The sequence below is a fragment of the Ursus maritimus genome, unplaced genomic scaffold (assembly GCF_017311325.1).
Source record: "Ursus maritimus isolate PB19 unplaced genomic scaffold, ASM1731132v1 scaffold_16, whole genome shotgun sequence".
In the NCBI taxonomy this organism is placed as follows: Eukaryota; Metazoa; Chordata; class Mammalia; order Carnivora; family Ursidae; genus Ursus; species Ursus maritimus.
Window position 1 is genome coordinate 30,503,456 of NW_024424008.1, and position 19,701 is coordinate 30,523,156.

Genomic DNA, 19,701 nt, shown 5'->3' on the forward strand with positions numbered 1-19,701 from the left:
GCGGTCAAAATGGCGCCCTGCGTCTCCCCTCCGCCCACCTTTCACTTTCCTCGTGGCGTTCAATTGTTCTCGCGAGATTTCGGGCCCACAATTGGCTGGTTCGCGGGCTAGGCTCTCCTTTCCTTCCGCGAGGTTGTGGAGGTGAGCTGTTGTTGGCGTGTTGGGATGCCGAGGTTTGGAGGTTGCCGAAAGCGTACCTCCGAGGCCTGGGTTGCGGGGCGCGAGTACGCAGCAGAGGCCCGTGGTGGGCCGGCGCTGTTGGTGCAGGCCGTTTGCCAGTTTGAGTGGGCAGGAAGGCAGGACTATCGGGCCTGGTGAGCGAGGGAGGAGCTAGGTTTTCCCGGGATCCCCGCGTGGCTCAGGAGGCCCGAGCCGCGGAAGGCAGGCCCCGAGGGTGGAGGGCTCGCGGTCGCTGGCTGAGGGCTTGCTTGGTGGCTGCACTGTGGCCCACATCTGCGTGTTCAGAGGCGTGCTGCGTTGTGTCGATGCAGAGTTTAAAATTGAGCATTACGGACAAGTCCACGTTTTGAGAATTTCTTAAGTGCGAGGTAACCATTTCTGACGCCGCCTTCCTTGCTTGCGGTGAAGTGCTTCCTGGAGACCCTCGCCCCAAGGTTAGACATACTAAGTGGTTGAAGGGATTGTTAGCTCTACAGAAGTGCGCTACCTCGCCGCGTGGCCTCTCGCCGAATCTTGGGATTGGAAGTACACTTCGTTAGGAATGTTTCTACACGGTTTCCGGAAAAGTGGTTTTTGAGTTAACCCCGCTGTGCTGTAATAATGTGCTGATATTTAAGACAGACCTAACCTCCGGTATACCATCAGTGCCGTTGGACCCAATTTTTGTTAAATTTCGTTTTTGAATAATTATTTCATGAATACTTAGGTTTTCGCATTTTAAAAAACTACCATCAAAACATACCGCGTCTGTCGGATATTTTGCAAATCTCTAAGATCTACCTGACCTTGGTGATTCCTTGTATTTAAGATATTTGTCATTTTATCCTAGGATTCCTTTCTTCACTACTCAGTTGGCATTCTCAGGTATACTAAAGACAACACAAAAACTGAAGTATGTTGGTATCCCCGTAGGGGAGATGAGGTAGTAAAATAAGACATCTTTAGTTTTTTTTCCCATTGTCAGATTTTCCAAGGAGATTATAAAAAGAGGAAGGGCACCATTGTGTGGTTTGTTGGCCTTTCTTTGAAAAGTTTCAGAATTCAGAACATTATTTATTACCCATAATGGCAGGGAGACAGTATGCCAAGGAAGAGGTTTCACAGTGACTTTGGTGAATCATAGTATGAATAAGGGGCTACAAATGGAAATCCAGGAGTGAGGTAGTAAATCATTATTTTTCCTGATATACGGAGGCAACACTGCCTTCTGGCTTTGTATGCGAAAGGTTTTTCAAGGAGTTCTCATCTGCTATTGAAGAATGGCTTTTTGGCCATTAATTGTATGTGAATACTTGTACATTACATGGTTAGTGAAATTACATTTTGTATCATGGGAAGATGTTTAATACTTTTTTGGAAATGGCAATACCTGGAATCTTATTCCACTGGGTAGATTGAGAAAACAACTGAAAAACAGAAACCGTGAATTCAGTTTCTAGTTTATAGAATTTGATTTGAAATGGATGATTCTTAACACAAAAATATTAAGGGCCTTGTATATGATTTTTGCCTTAATTTACATAAAACGTGACATAATCTGACTACATCGAATTTTGTACTACTGGGATACTAACTGTTGGCATTTGTTTAGAGAAACTACATCACGGTTACCGAATTGTCAGAACTCTGAAACAAATAACTAGTGGTGGATAAAACAGTTTGGAGAAGGACTTGGGAGAATATGTAACAGGAATGAATTTTCTCAACTCTAATGGCATCTAGTTCAGCTGTGGAAATGGAAAATGAAAGGTAAGTGCTTTTTTTTTTTTTTTTTTAAATCAACCACCACCAGATTTTTACTGCAAAACTGACTAGATTTGCTGGTAACGTTTACTGTATTTTTATTACTTGGTAAGCAATAAAGGTAATTTTCAAGAATTAGGAAAGAAGGAAAACCTGTTTTACACAGGTCTCAGTTTGTTTATGTAGTTAACGGTGGGACACATTCTTAACCCCAGGGAAACAGAATATTCTCTGGGCCGGGTTGGTATCTGTTCTGACCAAATCATCCTAACATTACAACAGGAGAATAGACATCAGTGGGACGATCTTGCTTAAAAATCAACTTGTTGAGATAACAAGCACATTTATAATAGTGCTGGCATGCATATATACATGATGGAAATATCTAGTTGACTGGGAAATCAAATCTGCATTTCTATTCAAATTAAATATCTATCTGCCAGGCTACTCTTGTTTTATTTAGAGTAAGCTCTAGCAGTAAACAAGATTGCCTTTGGAAATTAAAAATATATTATTTCTCTTGGAAGGTCATTTTTTGGTAAGTGCTATGGCATCGTGGCACATAGCATTACGGTCCATTTTAGGTAGTCAGAACTAAGTGGCTGGTTTAATCCTGAGCCCATCTTTAAAAATCCTGAGCATGTTTTCCTGCTTTTGGTCTGTGGAAGAAAAAGTACCTTAGGGTAATAAGCATTCAGTAATACAAAAGTGCAATTTATTTTTTTCCCTTTTTTCTAGTGATAACTCTTCTTCTGGTAGCAGCTTATTTAAAACTCAGTGTGTCCCTTACTCACCTAAACAGAGGCAGAGAAACCCCACTAGGAAGTTTGTTAATTCACCTCAAGGTGGTAAAGCAAGGGATTCATCCAGTGACTCATCTTTTGAACCAAGACCATTGACTTTAAAAGCTATTTTTGAAAGATTCAAAAAAAAGAAACGTAAAAAGAGGAAATATAAACCAACAGGAAAACCAAGAGGAAGACCAAGAGGGAGAAAAAACAGTAGACGTTCCCAGATAAATAAGAAACAAGTTCAAGACAAAGGATCTGGGTTCCCATTTTTAGAATCCGAGAATGCAACAAAACCATTACCCTGGAGAAAGATTTTAACCTTTGAGGTGAGTCAGTATTTTATTTGTGTGGATACACATAGCTAAAATGTCTGAAATGGCTTGTTGGCCACTTTTAGAATTTAGATGTGCCTGGAACATAGAATCTGCGACTTTGATAATATTCTTCTGTACTGACTTATCTGCCACTTCAAGACCAGCCCATCCTTTAGCACAGACTTCACCTGGGTTTCTGGGTGTCTTCTTCACTGGTATAGTCAGTGAATATACCTATATATGAGGTGCTTCAAGGCCGTTATCTCTTGATCTCATCAGGTCTTTAAATATCATCCCTAAAACTCAAGTGATTCCCAGTTCTACAGTAACCTAAGTCAAACCCACCCATATCTTCCATGGGTAGTGGCTTTAGTAGAGGCCATTTTCTTACAGATACTGAATATTTGATTTTGACAGAATTGCTTGACAAATAACTTAGGATTAGACTCTCAAATACTTGAGTTAAATGATTGCATAATTTATAATCTTTTGCTCTAGAATTGGTGATTTGAAAGAATACTAACGTTTTATGTTTTAAGCTGATTATATGAACAAAAGAGATTTGTTTCTCTTTGCACTTAAAAATGTCTTTAGAAATTCCCAAACAATGCAAGATTTGTGCTTAGTTTTTCTTGGTATACCAACTGAGGTAAATTTGATAATGTGCTAGGTAGATAGTGTATTCTTTTTACAACCAGCATCTGGTATACGTGATCCACATATGGCAGTGAGTAAATCAAGATTGCTTAAGAGTTTGTGGTAAAAGGATCCTTTCCATTTTGGAACATAAGGCATCTGCTTATGGTTGCTGAAGTCATGGAGGAAGATTTTGTATTTTGTAAGACCATTATATAAAGTGTTTTTGATATTTAGCAAGCAGTGGCAAGAGGATTTTTCAACTACCTTGAAAAACTAAAGTATGAGTACTACCTCAAGGAATCCTTGAAACAAATGAATGTTGGCGAAGATTTAGAAAAAGAAGATCTTGACAGTCGTAGATACAAATACTTGGATGATGATGGATCTCTCTCTCCTATTGAAGAGTCAGAGTAAGTTTATTCTGTGACATAATTTTGGTCCTAGGTTTTATTGAATTAAATCTGTTTATAAATTTTAATTGTTCCATATTATGTTATGGATTTGTTTATTCTTTAATAGTGATGGGAGCACATATACAATAAGCCATCTGAGTCGTAGTTGAGCTTGGCACGTGAGCCATCCATTTTGGGATATCATACATGACAACATAATTTTTCTCCTTACTAGTATTGCTGTTTCAGTTGTACGTCATGACAGTATATTACTAATTGGGTTCTAGAGGATTCTGTCATCTGAGGGTATATTTTAATGTTACAGAACAGAGGATGAGGCTGCAACAAATCTTGGACATAATGACGAATGTGATATCAAATTGGTGGTAAGTGACATTTTTTGTCCCATTTCATTTTAGGAAGATAGCAGTTGTACAGGAAGAATTTAATCCACTAGTTACTATCTTAGATTCTGAATTTAATTTTTGAAAGGCTCAGTGGATTTGGTACAGGAAATGTAAGCATAAAAATAGGGATTATTTGGATACTTGGTGAGAACATGGGCTTTTCAGTACTGTTAATACATTTAATATGTTAAGTTTTGCCATTAAGATGTCTAATTAGGATTTTCTAATGAAAAAAATTAGCCGAATTTAAGTTTTTAACATCAGGTCGTAGTTAACCAGGTTATTTTAAGTAATCTAGAATTCAGTTATATGTAATTACTAAAGCACCTTTAACACCTTACTAGAATTCAGTTACATGTGTAATTACTAAAGTGTTATTATACATGTAGTTATTTATTTAATATTGATTTTTTTATGCAGGACAATGATGATTTCATAATAAGTTGTGAAGTACCAAAGATGAAGAATATGTATTTAGAACAAGAGGAAAATACGGAAGAAGCTGCTTTGTCTAAAAAGAGAGCATCAAAGTCCAAAAACACTGGACAGAGGATAGGGTGGCCTGAAAAGAGATAGGAATATGAATGTTAAGGTAAATAGAACAGAGAAAACAGCTTTTCGTAAAAAGTAAAGATAATAAATGCAAATACATTGGTGTAGTGATAAAAGAACCTGCTAAGGGGAAAAGAAAAAATATCTGAACAAATTAGTGAAACTCTTAAAGAATTACTAGACAAAACATTTTAAAACAGTGAAATTATACACGTAGGGAAAATTGAGGCTTGCATAGCAGAAGTAATTACTTGAGAAATAATAAACAGAAGATCCGTTTTGCCTGTATTTGTTTATTTCACGGTAAGCACTTACAGGAGTCACTTGAACATTCAAATCAGAGAAGTACAGAGATTATTATAATAAAGTTTTTCAGGATTATAATCACTAATGATGGACAACCAACCATCCATTCCTCAGAGTCCCTGAAACCGTTTTGATTGCAGTTTTATTGAGACAAAAGTGACTTTTACCTTCAAATGTATGGTACTGTAATAACTTACTGGTTACCTAGACTATTTCAACTACCACTTTCTTCTCATCACTACTGTATATTGCTGATTAATGCCACTAAAGATATACTGTATTTTATGATCGCACTTGTGCTTGTTTTTGTTTAGTTTGTGAACAAAGACTTAGACAAAGTGCAAAAAATAAATCCTCTTTTGCAACCCAGAGCTCATGGCTCAGTATGAGTTTTGATACAGATAAGAAGGAACAAGTTCCCTAAAACATTAAAGTGGTGGTTGGGGGTACTGATAAGCCTGAAGGGCGGCTCCAGGACTGTAGAATTACTTACAGCATATGATACAAGGAAAATCTCAGGTATATTGAATTAGTATTCTCATTTTAATGTTGACATGAAACAAAGATGCCTTCTGTTTTTTAGGCTTTTCACTTGAACACAATGTCTGGACTTAAAGGTATGTCTTACGCTTTAGGTGAGTTTTTGGATCAGATTTGTTTAACTGTACTTTGTCAGTTTAAACCTCCACAGGTTTTGTTACTGAAAGACATTTTGCCAGTTTACAATCTGACATTTCAGAAAAATGAATTTTAGGGTTCACACATTTTATAGTGATAGAGTGCAAGCTTCACTTTACTTGCAGGAAAAGGGTCTCCACAAACTAAGTTAGTTTATATTGAAATAATCAGAATACCGGATATTCCCGTTTCACACATTTACATTATTTTAACTAATGCATAGTCTAAAATGAGGTGTAGGGTTTCATAATGTTAGAAATGACTAGAGGACATAAGATTTCTTAAATCGGAATGATGCAAAGGTTAATTAAAAAGCACCCAATTTGTTTATCTTCCAATGATTTCTTAAATGGGAAGAGCAGAAATATAGCCACATTAATATTTGCCTGTATTTTTTTTTAAAAGATTTTATTTATTTATTTGACAGCCAGCCAGCCAGAGAGGGAACACAAGCAGGGGGAGTGGGAGAGGAAGAAGCAGTCTCCCAGTGGAAGAGCCTGATGCGGGGCTCGATCCCAGAATGCCGGGATCACGCCCTGAGCCGAAGGCAGACATCTAACGACTGAGCCACCCAGGCGCCAGTTGCCTGTATTTTTTATAAGTGATAGCAAATAATGGTATCTCTTAAGATGAGGCAAAAAATTAAACACTTCGATGTAATATGGGAATGTCCTAGACAAAACATTGTGATACTGGAGTTGCAAAAATCAAGACTTAGATATGGAAATCTTTTTCCTTTGGTGGTTCTATAGTAGCTACTTCATACTTTAGTATTTGGTCTTTATTCTCAGTATAGGCTCACTCTTTCCTGTAAGCATGTTAAAAATCCTTACCATGTAATTAATTTATAGAATGATTTCTTTAAATTTATTGTAAATATTTGGCTTTTTGCATAATTTTGAACTCGGGAGACTTAGAGCAGATCACAGTTCTGATTGTTTTTCTTGTGGAATCTTGCAATTTAAATCTGTAAACAGTGGTTGAGGTCTATCCCGATGGGGCTTTTTCTGTAGACCTACATCGTTGGAAACGCCTCATAGAGTATATGTGTGGTTTCCTTTATTCACAGAACTATGTGTTAGATCTGTGGGAAAGAACTACAAGACATTTATCTGCTACAACTCTGTGAAAGACCTAATAGTCAGATTTTTTTAAATCTTAGATATTGGCGTATCCCAACAATCTGCACAGTTCTAGGGTGTGATAGTTCAGGTAAGTTTTCATTGGGGACAGTATAATCTTTGGAGTACTGTTACAGTTCAGATGATGAATTTAACTGTTCAACTGCTGAATGATACAGACGTGAACTAAAACTTAATTCTGACAGAGCTGATTATAGCTTAAAAAATACAGTTACCAATTTGGATACTAATCATATATTTAGGTTTTAAATTTTAATCATTAAATTGTCCTTAATCTTTTATTTGGTATTTTATCTGTAGGGGTGAATATGATTTGAACTCATTCACATTTAGAGGTAGGTGGAACATTTTATTTCTGTTGAAATTTATTAAGGATCCAAAAGTTCTGAAAAAATGTAAGTTGTGAGGTCAGCTTACTGTTGTATGCAGTAGTTTGGGTATGCAACAGAAGTATCAAGATCTTGGTAAAAATGTTTGCTGTAATACTTACAGAATTGGACAAACTGAAGAGACTGCATGTCTAGGGAATAACATGAAAGTACCCCCTTTTGTACATTATTAAACAAGTCTCTGATTTATCCTAGTAACCTTTGGCTGTTAAAAAAGGGATACTGAATTTTTTTAAGGAATTCTGCCTAATAACTGAGCAACTGATTTTGATTTCTAGTGCATCATTTCTTTAGTGATTTGACTTAATAGTTTGCATTTTATAGAGACAGGAAAGATAATGGAGCAGGTTTAACTTAAGATTCAGGTAATGTAGTTGCCTTATTGGAATGACAATTAGGAATAAAGGTCAAATTACATATTACAAGTACTTAAATTTCTAGATTTTCAGGTAGTAGCATTGCAGCCTTGAAGTAGAGGGCGTTGCATATCCATCAGGATCGCACTGCATGGTATCTGCCCTCAGCAGCTCATTCCTGCTGGGTGTTCAAAGGACAGTGCAATAGAAACTCAGTATCTGGCATCGTTGGTTTTCTTTGCTTCGTGCATGTTAAACCTGGTATTTTTATTGAAACAGTATTCCTATAGTTTTTCATAATGTTCAATTTGAGATCATCTTCAAGAGGAACTAATGCTTTTTTTTTTTAGGGTGTTTGAAATTGAGAACCAGGCAGATGCAGGCTCAAACCCTGAAGGGGTAAGGCTTTTTATTATACTTGTTTCTAGTGGCTGCTTTGTTTTAGTGACAGCATCTGGTTAGCCAAAACAGCGGGACTTCTGTAAAGATGCAGAAGTCTTTATATAGATCATAAGCTTGAGAGGAACTTTTATAAAGCCTCATTCTAGATGGAAATGGGCACTGTCGTTCTTGGTGTCCAGAAATTGTTAATGTGGCTACATTGAGACACAGGTTATGCTTCCATCACAACAAGTTTATTGCTGTGGTGACAATGAGGCCTGTAACATTTTCTGTTAGGCTCATGGAGTGTAGGTGGAAGTAACAAGACTTTTCAGCATTAGAAACAATTAAGGGATAATTTTCGATCTATTCGCCAAAATAGCAATCGGTGTACTTCTACAATTTGACTTCTAGGGCCCTGAAGTAAAGACATTGGATCCCAAAGATTACAGGTAAGATTTCCTCTCAAAAGCCTTATGTTATAGGAGATGGAATCCATTTATTTACCTAATTTTAACAGCAAGTAATCCTGGTAGTTAATTATCTCACCACTTAAAAAAAACCAAACAGAAAACCCTAGATGTTAAAAGGCCACAATGGGTGTTTATAGTGTTGGCCAGTGATTTGTGATGTTATGATGATGGGCAAAATGTTCAACTGCTCTGAATGCACTGAATGAAAAGTAGCCTTTCTGAACATCCATCCAAACATAACCTGTGCTGTACTTTCCAGCAAAAGCTCTAAAGTAAAAGTTAACTGAAACAAGAATAGTTACCTTTGGAGTTAATAATCCGTTAATCATTTCATGTCAATTAGGGTATTGAATGCAAGTAAATATAGCTTTAGTTTAAAATACATTTGTTGCCAGCATTTAAACGGACTGGATTGAAAATAATTATTCCAACTTTGTAGTTTTAAGTCTGTAATTTCCAGCACATACTAGTTCAGACTGGGTTTTAGGATACTTGGGAACCTAATTAACTGCATTTTGAAAATCCATAGGTGGGGAGTTTTTGAAGTGTGTCCATATTCAAGTGGTGATCCAAGAAGCCCAACCGAAAGAACTCTGGCAAGTTAATTCTCTATCTTCTACCATATAATGGCATAATGGTCATTACCAAGGCTTTGAGAATGCAGTTTCTCATTTGCTGTGGACATGACCACAAAAAAATTTTCCCACTAGGTTTTCTTTCTTTCTGCTACTTTGTTAGCATTCAGCCTATTGGGAACATTTTTTCAACCCTTTCCTATTTCCATTGCCTAGCTCAGCACTGTCCAGTATAAATATAACACAAGCCATATTTCAAATTCTCATCTGACTATACGTGGCTAGTATATCAAAAAGTGTGTGCCTAGATCTCTACTTGTGCTTAATCTTCTGCTTAATCTGTGTTGCTAATAACCATGCGACTTGTAATATAATAGATCTAACAGAGGGAGGCTGGCTTCAGTTTACATGATCATCTCTGGAAATGGAACCTTACTTTTATGTTCTGTTACATAGGACTGACAGTGACAACTGTGCATTGAACAAGTTCTTTTTAAAAGGTATGTACACATTTGAAAAAATAACTTCTAGGTCATTTCAAAGAGGGCTTGTGGGACTAAAACCAAGAGCTCTTAACGCTGTGACCAAATATTGGAGTTCTCCATAGGATGTAATAGTTACTCAATAGTGCTATGTTTTCCTGAGGAGATACAAGATTTAGCTGCTTCTATCCATGATTGGTCAAGTGGGAAAGAAGTCTCTCAAGTTCAACCAGTGTATATACTCTTGTTCCCAGGACTGTTTTGAAGATTATGATTCTGACTTTGGAGGAACTATGGCGACTGGCAGCGGAAGGAATCACATGTAAAATTTCTTAAATAAAAATTTATTAGTTTAAATAATTTTGCCTATGTTACACATAATTTAAAAAAAAAACTTTACACTTTTAGTAGAAAGTCAGCATGTATTTTTGGCTCGAAGTTTCTCTAGTGTTTTCTGTGGAGGGAATTAAAAAAAAAATTTTAGCAGTTAACGGTGCAGTATACCCTAGACATGGAAAAATTGTAGGGGGCCTAGCTCACCTTATGAAATTCTTTTGCCCTTGCTCTGTTTTGGGCATATGCATCTTGCTTTGCTTTCTCTTCCCTTTGCTTTTTGACTTCAGCTAATTGATTGTATGATCTGTAAGAAATTTATACACGGAATTAAAGACACATTTTAGGAATGTGAATTACTGTTCATTCACACACACATACACACCTATACCTTAGGGTCCTTTGATGCATGAGGGCTTGCGCAGTCTTTCTGTCTTCAGGAAGTGACACTCTAACCTTAACCTTATTCACACCCTTCAGGCGACTCACAGATGAGCCTGAGCAGAGAACAAGTGACTTGGCAAATATTACAGTGTTACTACATTTTCTTTGTCAGAACTGATGTAGATTGTGTGGAACATACCTGTAGGTTTCTCCTCAACTATCCTGATTTGAGAATTTTCAGGAATACGAATTTTATTCTTTATTTCTTTTTGTCTCTGGGAGGATCTCTCCATAAATGATTTTTTCCTCTTTATAAATGCTTCTTGTAAGCTCCCAGGTAGAGCTATAATCTTTGGAGAGGCTTCTGTTTAAAAAAAAAAAAAAAAATTGAAGCTTATTTGTATTGTGCCAGCAGTTGTACAAGATTGTGGGGCAGGGTGAACACTGGAACTGAATCAGGAACTCTGCTGGCCCCTTGGTTAACACTAACCATTTCAGATGTTCAAGGGCATACCTGCAGACATGATCACTGGCTCCTCCGTGCCGTGTTCGGATACATCTGGACAACCCAAGGTTTCGGTTTCTGATACAAGAGGCAGAAATTCACTCACCTAATTGCAAAAAAATTATAGATGAATTTACCACTTTTTCACCTCACTGAACAGAATCACACGCATAGGTTCTAAACCTTTATAGTTTCTAACCCCTGGCTCCCTTTGGTAGACAAATGTGGTCTTCAGGGGGAGGGAGGCAGTTGGAATGCCTACCCTCTAATCCTCAAATACAGTATGGGAATCTATGTCCAATAGACTTAGCTCCCGTTCTTTCACTGCTTTGTGCTGGTTCTCACATCTGAACTGTAGTTTTCTGGGAAGACAGAGTTTTTGATAAATGACTTTATTCTTACTAAAATGCTTTACCAGACCAGCCCACTCTAGCGAAAAGCTCCCCCTGCACCCTGATTCCTGTCAAGTTCTTCCATTCCACTTCTGCATCTGCTCTGCTGCTGTCCTGCCTCCCCAAATTACTCTTCTCAGTAATCATGGCAATAAGTATCAGGCCACAAAAGTCCTACTACTCTGTTAAGAGGGAAAATTAATACACTGAATCAGACAGCAGGTGGGGAGTTTCCAGCTGCAGTTTTGTAATCAATTCATCTAATCTAGAATCCTTACTAAGTTAGAATTAAGTTTGCGGCAGAATTCCCTCCAATGACTACCTTCTAAGAAGTGAAGTGAGCCAGCAGGAATGGTTTAGCTTGCCAAAGTGGAGAAAAGTATAAAGGAACCTGCCGCTAATAGAACTTAAAACCTATTTTAGTGTTAGGTTTATAACTTGAAATATGTCCTCATTTTTTCTTCAGGACTGACACACACAAAATAAAGTAATAGCACTCATTCTGTATCCCCCTCAGGTCTGGTTTTACCTGTCTTCTAGAGCTCTGCTGCCTCAAAACTTATTTGAATCAATTCATTCATGAGTCCAACCCTTACAGGTCCTAATGAAATCTATAGCATCATTAAGATGAATGTCTTGAGGACTATTAAATGGCACAAAACAATGCTACTGGGCAGTTCGAGAGCTGGTCCCTTTTCCTGTCAGCTGTCAATTGCTCTAAGCACAGTAACCCCTCCTGTTCACTGGGTAGTTGACTGCATTTGCACCTAGGAAGGGGAAGTAAATTACGTTTGCAGACAATTCTAATGTGGAAACAAAGTGGAAAAAACTTCCTGTTTCCCTATTCTCAGCTATGTGCTGCTGTATAAATGAGGTGTACTCATATTAAAGGGAGCTATGAAATTTACCTGAGAACTGCTTTTTGCCTCATTTCCTTTATTTTCTTCTAGGGTTAGATTTGCAAAATCCATTTCAGCAATACTGATATCACTAGTGCTTACTAATGTAAGCTCTGGTTCTTCCATTATACCATGGCCAGACTCTGTCTCCTGTGCAATAAAATTCAAAAGGAAACCATACCCTTAAAACATTAAAAATGTAAAAACAACCTACATTACAGAAGGACAGTGGTCTGCGAAGAGCATGGTGGTGCCTCCCCCACCCCAACCCACTTTTAGAAATACTTAGAGACTTTGTGGATGGACGAAAATAATGATACTGTCTGAAAATAGCAAGGCTTCTAGGTCCAAATGCTCATTATGGGGCTATCAGAAAGTACAAATGCAGGTTGACTGGGGGCTGTGCAGAACCTGAGGGGGTAACCTATTAAAAGCAGTAGCTGGTGGGGTGCAGCCAAATGGAGGCCACTGCTGCCAAACTACAATTTTAGAGGGAAGTATCTTTAATTACTGAACAAGAATTTGGAAAACAAAACCACCCCAAAAGCCACAGAATAAAAACACATCTGTGGACTAGATGTCACTCTTGCTCTCAATACAATTTCTAGTCTATATCTGTAGAAGGACAAACAGTACTAGAAGGTAAAAACTACATTCAGGTGACTGGACTGGAAACCAAGCAGATTAATCCAATGCAGGGCAAAGAGGCTGAAGCATAGGCCAAGCCATTAGAAAAGGGATGTGAACTGGGAGCAGATCTTTTGCTGGAGATTTCCAATGATGACAAGATTGACCATCTCAGGAACATAGCAAGTAATTGGGGAGCTTGAATTTTATTTCAAAAGACTTCCCTGGAAATGAATTTATTTACATACAACAGATTTCACTTACCCACATTGGAATAGAGCTCTGTAATGATCCAGAACTTAAAAACAGCTCTGATTGTGCTAGTTGAGAAAGGTTTCTTGAGATTTTTGGAGTTTCTGCCTTAGCTGAATACTCAAAATATTTTTCATTCTGAACAGAATATGGTGCCTGAACTGAAGTTCCCATCTCCACTGTTCTGGTGCAGGATTGAGAATCCATTTCCTCCATATGTGAATTTAAAACCCCATGGGTTTCATTTTTTTCTCCATCGAGTCCTCTTTCTGATAATTCTTCGAAACCCAGTCTTTCTTTTCTGCCTTCTGGTTGGGCTCTTATTGAGCACTCACTAGAGGTAGACCCACAGGGAGTGCTATACTGTAGACTTAAGGGATGAAATACGTTAGCCTCATCAGATGAACTGAAGACTGAACTCTGTAAACTTCCTACACAGAGGTGGAAATGAACACTTTTTTTCTTATTTTGTATTTCAGTCTGTTCGGAGTAGTTCTGATTTTCCATGCCTTGGTAAGAATCTCTTGCTTCGATGCTAAAAATACTTGGTAGATCAACATGCTGGCTCCCCTCCTGGGAAGAAAATTCTGGCAGAAGCTGTTGAAAAGATTGTTCAGATCCTGTAAGAATTAAGTTAACCATAATTACATGTTGTGAAACCTGGATACAGATACAATCTCTAATGGTCTGACTAAATTGCAAGTAATGAAGTCAGATTACTTCCTACAATTTGAGGAGTGAAAGTTGATGTATGTATACATGAATAGAAAACTAAAAGGATGGTCACAGTGATTTTCAAATAATTCTGCTCCTACCATGTATTTTCTCCTGGTTATTAGACATGATGAGGACTCTTCCCTCCTAAGAAAGAATATTGATTTTAAAAACTTAGATGGTTTGTGTATCTCATATAAAAATACATATGTATATGTGTGTATACATAAAATTTGTTCAAGAAGTTTTAGAAGGATACTTAAAACTTAACCGTAAGGGTTGAGGGTAAGGAAGTTGAGGAACAAGAGGCAGCACTTCTGCTTTTTATTTTATCAAAAGTTCAGAACTGTAAAAATGCAAACTGAGCATTATTACTTCTGTTACTGAAATGAGTACACAGAGAAACAGAAGCTGTAACACTGGGAATGGGTGAGGACGGGAGTGGAGACATACATACCAGGTGCTGCTACATACAATTTCCAAGAAAAATGGATGTAAACCAGGGAAAAGTATTTCTAACTTAATCATACCCTCAGTCTTTTCTGTAGCAAATATCTGAGTTGCAGCATGAGCCAAATGAGGGTCCGGTTGCTGGTTCAGGCTTGTGTTAGAAGATTTCAGGCCAGTTCTCAGTGCTGTAAAGGAAACAGTACTTCTGGATGCTCCAACAGCATGGTGGCTTTCACAGGAAGAATCTGAGTTCTGATGGAAAACAACAGGGAAAGGCTGAAATACTGATCACGTATTACCAACTGGATCAATAGTCATGTTCCTATGATACCACTCTTCCTTAATTACCACTTTACTTTCACACTAATAATTTGCTTATTTAAACCCAAGTCTTCCATTTCGGTCAATATGAAAGAGACTTTTTAAAAAAAGATTACTTAGAGTACAAACTGCAAATTAACCAGATAGTTAAGCCTGGGATGTCAGGGTATGGGAGCAAAAGACCTAGGTTTGAATCTCAGCTGCTTTATTATACAGGAAGAGGCTTTTAAGTTTTGTAAAATCAGTAAAAAAAAATTAACAATAAAAATATTCTTGAGACTTTTATAGATTATACTCATTAGCTGGAGAGAAGGCTGACAGGACAAAATTCTAGTACAGCTGGTTTTCAATCTTCCACATTAGAATCACTAGGGGAATTCAAAAAAAGTTTGTAATAATCTAAGCACTCCTAGAGATTATGATTTAATTGGTCTGGGTACAACCTGGGCATTGGGATTTTTAAAAGCTTTCCATGTGATTCTAATCGGCAGCCAAGGTTAAGAACCACTGTTCTAACAGAAGAAAAGATAAACTGTTTTTGGAAATTCACAGCAATGAAGTATCTCCATTTAAAATACCTGGTAAAAGTCTCTGCTGTCTTGAGAAATCCCAGAGTATGATGATGATATATCAAAATCTGGATGTGGTTCTAACGGTTTAAACAGCTGACGATGCAAATTTGGAAAAGTGTGTTCCAATTCTGGAAAGTCAAGGTCAACTGTTGCAATTTTGAGAAAAAAAGGTAAAATTTAATTTTAGGTAACTGCAATTTAGCAAAATTACTTCCATATTTTTCTTCATTGCCAGCAGATGCTTTCAAATTAAGTCCTATCATTACATCCCACACACAAAAAATGAGGATACTCTCAATGACCAAAACCTTTGACGAAGTTTCCATTTGTACGCTCCAAAATCTTATGACATTAATTAGAAGAAGCCACTATGATCACTGCTTTGCTATATAAGCTTTGTTATTCTCGCTTATTTCATTTTAGGCTCAATGATTTAAAAAAAAGAAAAAGAAGACAAGTTCCTGTACAGGGTGTTACTATGGGCCAGCCACTGTACTTCATGTGTATTATCTCATTTAATCTCCGACATCCCCCTTTTAACAGAAGATGAAGGAGTAGCAACATGCTCATTGTCTCACAGCTAATAAACGATCAAACCAGGGTCTCAAGGTCCGACCTTATTCTTAATATTGGTAATACTGCCTCGGCTGTTGCAGCTAACTTTGCAATGCTAAAGGAAGATCTGTTCATCTCTGCTACATGTTCTTCAGTCTAATTCATTCCAGATCCCCTCTCTTTCCAAATGCCCTGTTTTCCATGTATCGTGTCATAACTGCCACAGCAGGCCATAAAGACATGAAGCTCAAACAATCACTCCTTAAAACTAAAAGGATGAAAGGTTATACAAAAGTATTGTTCAAAATAATTTTACCCTCAAGTCTGTTTTTTCAGCCATCAAATTTGCTTCACTTATGTGCTTATCTATCATCTCCTGCACGTGTGTCTTACCAGGTGTAAACTTTTCCACTGCAGGCAACAGAGGCTGATGAATTTCCCGAGAGTCCTGCCTTTGACAAAGAACTTGTGATGAAGGAAGCATAGAACTTAAAATATCTCTTTCGTCTTCTTTACCGGTGGTAGATTCTTGTTCCCTGGGGTCCACAGGCTCTGAAAATGACCCTGAACATTGAGTTTAATGAAAATACTTAATGCTGGCACTTCCTTAGAGATAAGTTTTGGTAGAGAGGCATAGCAATACACACTGAGGAGGGATCAGAGCAATTAAGAGATCTGCTCAGATAGATTCCCGCTGAATGGGAAAATGTGACAACAGCAGATAAATCTGAAAATGTTGGAGAACCACAGAGCACCCCTGTGGGCCTGCAGGCCTGTGACTTCCAGTAATGTTTACAGTATCATACTGCCCATTATCCTCCCAGGCATGAACAGTTTACCTCTGAGACTGAAAGAAACAGCCACTCTCAGCACACTGACAAGCTCTCAGTGTCTGCTCTCACCACTGTACTGACCTCAACTGATGCTGGTCTTTCAGTTTACTAACAAACATTCTGATGTTATTACCTGGATCTGTAAGGCTCAGATCTGTGTTTTCATAACTTAAAAAGCTCCCAGTAGAAATAGTTACTGATGATAATGGCTCATGATAAATCTCTTCTGTTTCAGCCTAAAAATGAAGAGGAACGTTAGACCACAATGTAGGAAGTAACAGCTAGAAAAAAACCCAAATCACCAACATTAGCAGTTATCAATTCTGAGCTCAGATCAAGTGTAGAAACCTTCATAGTTGTAAAGGTCAGTAGTAAAACCTTTTCATCATTGCTCAGAACTCATTAGTCTCATATACACACACATCTCCCCCCACCCTTGACCTCATTTATCAAGTCCTCAGACACAGTCACACAGTCACCTTTACACACACACACACACACACACACACACACCCCTCCAGACATAAGCCCTTATTGTTCTAAGTTACTTTTGCTTCTCAGAACTAGAGAGATCATGCATCAGGTAGACTGGCAGGTCTTCTGATGCTCAGATTTGGCTATTTTCATCATTGATCCACTTCAGTAAGAGCAGATCTCAGAGAACACAGACTGCGCTAGAGACAACATGACACTGAACAGCTCTAACAATGGAGTGCACATGAAGACACTACTTACGTGATCTGGCTCCACAGCTGGACTCAGACATGTATGTTCTTCCTCCACAGCATGGCTTAATACGGCATGATTCTCAGCCACAGCCTCCTTGACCTTCACTGAAATTGGGGATGAGGGGTAGTTTAGATTTTTACAAGTCAAATTCTTAGCACCAGAGGATTTCGTTTCTATTTTCCTACAGTTCTCTTTCATATTTTGCTTTGTTGAACTGCCTTATCTTAGACCAAAAAGAAACAAACATTCATTTTATTATTCATTAGAAACATTTCCTAGTCAGCACAATATGCTTTTCCCTGGAAAACTGTACTTGTTATTACTCTACAAAAAGAAAATTAGCAATGTGATGGGAAATGCTTTTGTTTTACGTGAAGCAAGAATATTCTATCACTAACACGATATGATCTCAAAGTTGAGAAAAATGATATAAAAAAATATATCAAAATTATTTGGTCTAAATAATAATTCAGGCATTCTGAGTTAATTTTTCTCTTACTCCAAGAGCCAAAATTTATGAGAAAGAGGTCAAAATGTATAGTTATCTGTGGCTATGAAACAGAATAAAATTAAAACCACACCACCAAATATATAAACTAACGATGTATATCTCATTATCACCATGATTTTATTAAGAGACATCACACACATTACAAGTATGTTTCTTAAATGTTTTTGTAAGAAATGTTTTCTCAAAGACCTAGGACACACACATGTACCTGTATATTTATAAAATAATATCTGTATTATGGATAATAAGGCAGAAACAAAGCTAATACTGAATATTATATATTAAGTACAATTTGTTTTTAATCATTTTTTTACTGTCTTCTACTTCATTACAAATATACCTACTTAATACAACCAATAAAGTGTTACTTCTATGCACATTAAAATTTTCAGTAAAGAAACTAAGATACAGTGCAATTTTACAGTAAGTTATTTTTTCCTAGGCAACTCATTTCAAAAGCTGGTTGGGAGATAAGTGAATCTGGGGTTTGTCAATTCATAATCATAACTATACTGTTAACTGTAACACACCAAGAAGATTCCCCCAGGAGTAAGACTTGGGTAAAGTAAGAGGTGAAAAATAAAAGAAAGGAACAAGGTCTTTTCTTTTGGAGAAATGTTGCAGAATTCAGTGGAGAGGTTGCTGAAAGAGCTGGAAGAAAAACAAGCCACGCTGGTTTGGAAAGGACTCACTGATACAAGGGACCCATTATGTGATTACCGAAAAGGGGAAGTAGCATCATGAAAGCAATGCCTTGAATAATCTTCCCAGGATATGCAAGGTTGTCCACTTTCCTTCAGAAGCAAAGCACCATTTCCCGCCCTCCCACAAAAGAAAAGGGTACAGAGCTTGAAGTGAGTGATACCACCATAAAGCTACTAAGAAATCAAGCTGAGGTGATGAGAACCTGAATAAAGATGAAAGGAGGGAAAAGAGAAGAAGTAACAAAGCAGGCACCCTCTTTTCTAAGACAGAAACAACATGAATGTAGGGATGATTATGAGAAAGAGAAAAGCAGTCCCTGAGAGCCAGGAACTGACCTGGCACAATCAGCGAGGCCTTAACGTTCTCCCGTTAAACATGAACAATTCCACAGAATACCAGTAACAGGAAAGGCTACTCTGTGACTATGACGGATCAAGACAAAAATCAGGCCACCAGTACTATGTCTCAACCAGGAGTATTATCCAAAGCACAAAAATGACCAAGCATCTCCTTATCCTGGCCTGAATTAACTGAGACAAAAAGTGTCATTTTATATATTTTTAATATGTCAAATATAATTAAGAACAATTATTTTAAAGATTATTTATTTATTAGAGAGAGAGAGAGAGAGAGAGTGAATCCCAAGCAGACTCTGTGCTGAGCATGGAGCCCGACGCAGGGCTTGATCCCACAACCCTGAGATCATGACCTGAGCCAAAACCAAGAGTCAAACATTTAACCGACTGAGACATCCAGGCGCCCTGAGAATGACAATTCATAATAAAGGCAATACATGCTCATTATGATTTTAGAAAGCACCAAAAGTTATAAAGAAGGAAAATTCCTCCTTTTCCTACCAATCATGAGCCACCACTTATTGCACTTCAGTGAATTTGTTGTTGTTTTTTTTTTTTTTTTTTTTAATATGAGGAACTGCTTCTTCGTTACCAGTTACAGCTTTCATAAGCCTCACTCTGTTGTTCCTACCTCCTGGATAATTCCAATAAGGGAACTGCCCCTCCTTTCTGATAACATCCAGTACTCATAAGCAGAGCCCCATTTCCTTGAAGCCTTCCCCAGATCACCTAATGCGAGCCCGAATCTTAGAGTAAGTCCCTT

General features: G+C 37.7%; 2 protein-coding genes, 2 long non-coding RNA genes and 10 other non-coding genes across 17 annotated transcripts in view; 11 read left to right on the forward strand and 3 right to left on the reverse strand.

Annotated features, from left to right (window-relative positions):
• Positions 1 to 2: 2 nt before the first annotated feature.
• On the forward strand, positions 3 to 9,344 carry TAF1D (TATA-box binding protein associated factor, RNA polymerase I subunit D). 4 transcript variants are annotated; one of them, XM_040630995.1, is made up of 12 exons: positions 3 to 141; positions 1,772 to 1,929; positions 2,662 to 3,040; positions 3,902 to 4,077; positions 4,385 to 4,445; positions 4,887 to 5,058; positions 5,908 to 5,941; positions 7,165 to 7,214; positions 7,445 to 7,479; positions 8,240 to 8,288; positions 8,685 to 8,722; positions 9,273 to 9,344. In XM_040630995.1, exons 2-6 carry the CDS (start codon positions 1,892 to 1,894, stop codon positions 5,040 to 5,042), a joined length of 810 nt encoding a protein of 269 aa, XP_040486929.1. In that variant the 5' UTR covers positions 3 to 141; positions 1,772 to 1,891; the 3' UTR covers positions 5,043 to 5,058; positions 5,908 to 5,941; positions 7,165 to 7,214; positions 7,445 to 7,479; positions 8,240 to 8,288; positions 8,685 to 8,722; positions 9,273 to 9,344. The 4 variants fall into 4 exon arrangements, with proteins under 4 accessions (XP_040486929.1, XP_040486931.1, XP_040486932.1 ...); XM_008688354.2 differs by lacking the exon at positions 3 to 141 and adding an exon at positions 165 to 614; XM_040630997.1 differs by lacking the exon at positions 7,165 to 7,214.
• LOC121102961 lies at positions 5,614 to 5,740 on the forward strand. Its single transcript, XR_005835118.1, has one exon. It is a non-coding gene; the product is annotated as a small nucleolar RNA SNORA40 (small nucleolar RNA).
• On the forward strand, positions 6,982 to 7,112 carry LOC121102958. The gene has a single exon (XR_005835115.1). It is a non-coding gene; the product is annotated as a small nucleolar RNA SNORA18 (small nucleolar RNA).
• Positions 7,260 to 7,331, forward strand: LOC121102964. The gene has a single exon (XR_005835121.1). It is a non-coding gene; the product is annotated as a small nucleolar RNA SNORD5 (small nucleolar RNA).
• Positions 8,033 to 8,170, forward strand: LOC121103012. The gene has a single exon (XR_005835157.1). It is a non-coding gene; the product is annotated as a small nucleolar RNA SNORA8 (small nucleolar RNA).
• LOC121102952 lies at positions 8,425 to 8,559 on the forward strand. The gene has a single exon (XR_005835109.1). It is a non-coding gene; the product is annotated as a small nucleolar RNA SNORA1 (small nucleolar RNA).
• On the forward strand, positions 8,898 to 8,971 carry LOC121103010. The gene has a single exon (XR_005835155.1). It is a non-coding gene; the product is annotated as a small nucleolar RNA Z40 (small nucleolar RNA).
• A 1-nt stretch (position 9,345) lies between the features above and the next one.
• LOC121102898 lies at positions 9,346 to 10,151 on the forward strand. Its single transcript, XR_005835017.1, has 2 exons — positions 9,346 to 9,818; positions 10,055 to 10,151. It is a non-coding gene; the product is annotated as an uncharacterized LOC121102898 (long non-coding RNA).
• LOC121102957 lies at positions 9,379 to 9,504 on the forward strand. The gene has a single exon (XR_005835114.1). It is a non-coding gene; the product is annotated as a small nucleolar RNA SNORA32 (small nucleolar RNA).
• On the forward strand, positions 9,848 to 9,974 carry LOC121102951. The gene has a single exon (XR_005835108.1). It is a non-coding gene; the product is annotated as a small nucleolar RNA SNORA25 (small nucleolar RNA).
• An 8-nt stretch (positions 10,152 to 10,159) lies between the features above and the next one.
• Positions 10,160 to 19,701, reverse strand: part of CEP295 (centrosomal protein 295) — a 52,441-nt gene continuing 42,899 nt past the window's right edge. Inside the window, 12 exon segments of the mRNA XM_040630992.1 lie at positions 10,160 to 10,254; positions 10,341 to 10,440; positions 10,525 to 10,630; positions 10,717 to 10,881; positions 11,032 to 11,128; positions 12,323 to 12,463; positions 13,205 to 13,812; positions 14,437 to 14,608; positions 15,256 to 15,395; positions 16,198 to 16,356; positions 16,771 to 16,873; positions 17,373 to 17,470. Coding sequence (XP_040486926.1) covers positions 10,216 to 10,254; positions 10,341 to 10,440; positions 10,525 to 10,630; positions 10,717 to 10,881; positions 11,032 to 11,128; positions 12,323 to 12,463; positions 13,205 to 13,812; positions 14,437 to 14,608; positions 15,256 to 15,395; positions 16,198 to 16,356; positions 16,771 to 16,873; positions 17,373 to 17,470 — 1,928 coding nt within the window. The 3' untranslated portion in view covers positions 10,160 to 10,215.
• On the forward strand, positions 13,599 to 15,849 carry LOC103660701. Its single transcript, XR_567865.2, has 2 exons — positions 13,599 to 13,705; positions 15,673 to 15,849. It is a non-coding gene; the product is annotated as an uncharacterized LOC103660701 (long non-coding RNA).
• Positions 16,962 to 17,031, reverse strand: LOC121102959. Its single transcript, XR_005835116.1, has one exon. It is a non-coding gene; the product is annotated as a small nucleolar RNA U2-30 (small nucleolar RNA).
• Positions 17,193 to 17,272, reverse strand: LOC121102960. The gene has a single exon (XR_005835117.1). It is a non-coding gene; the product is annotated as a small nucleolar RNA U2-19 (small nucleolar RNA).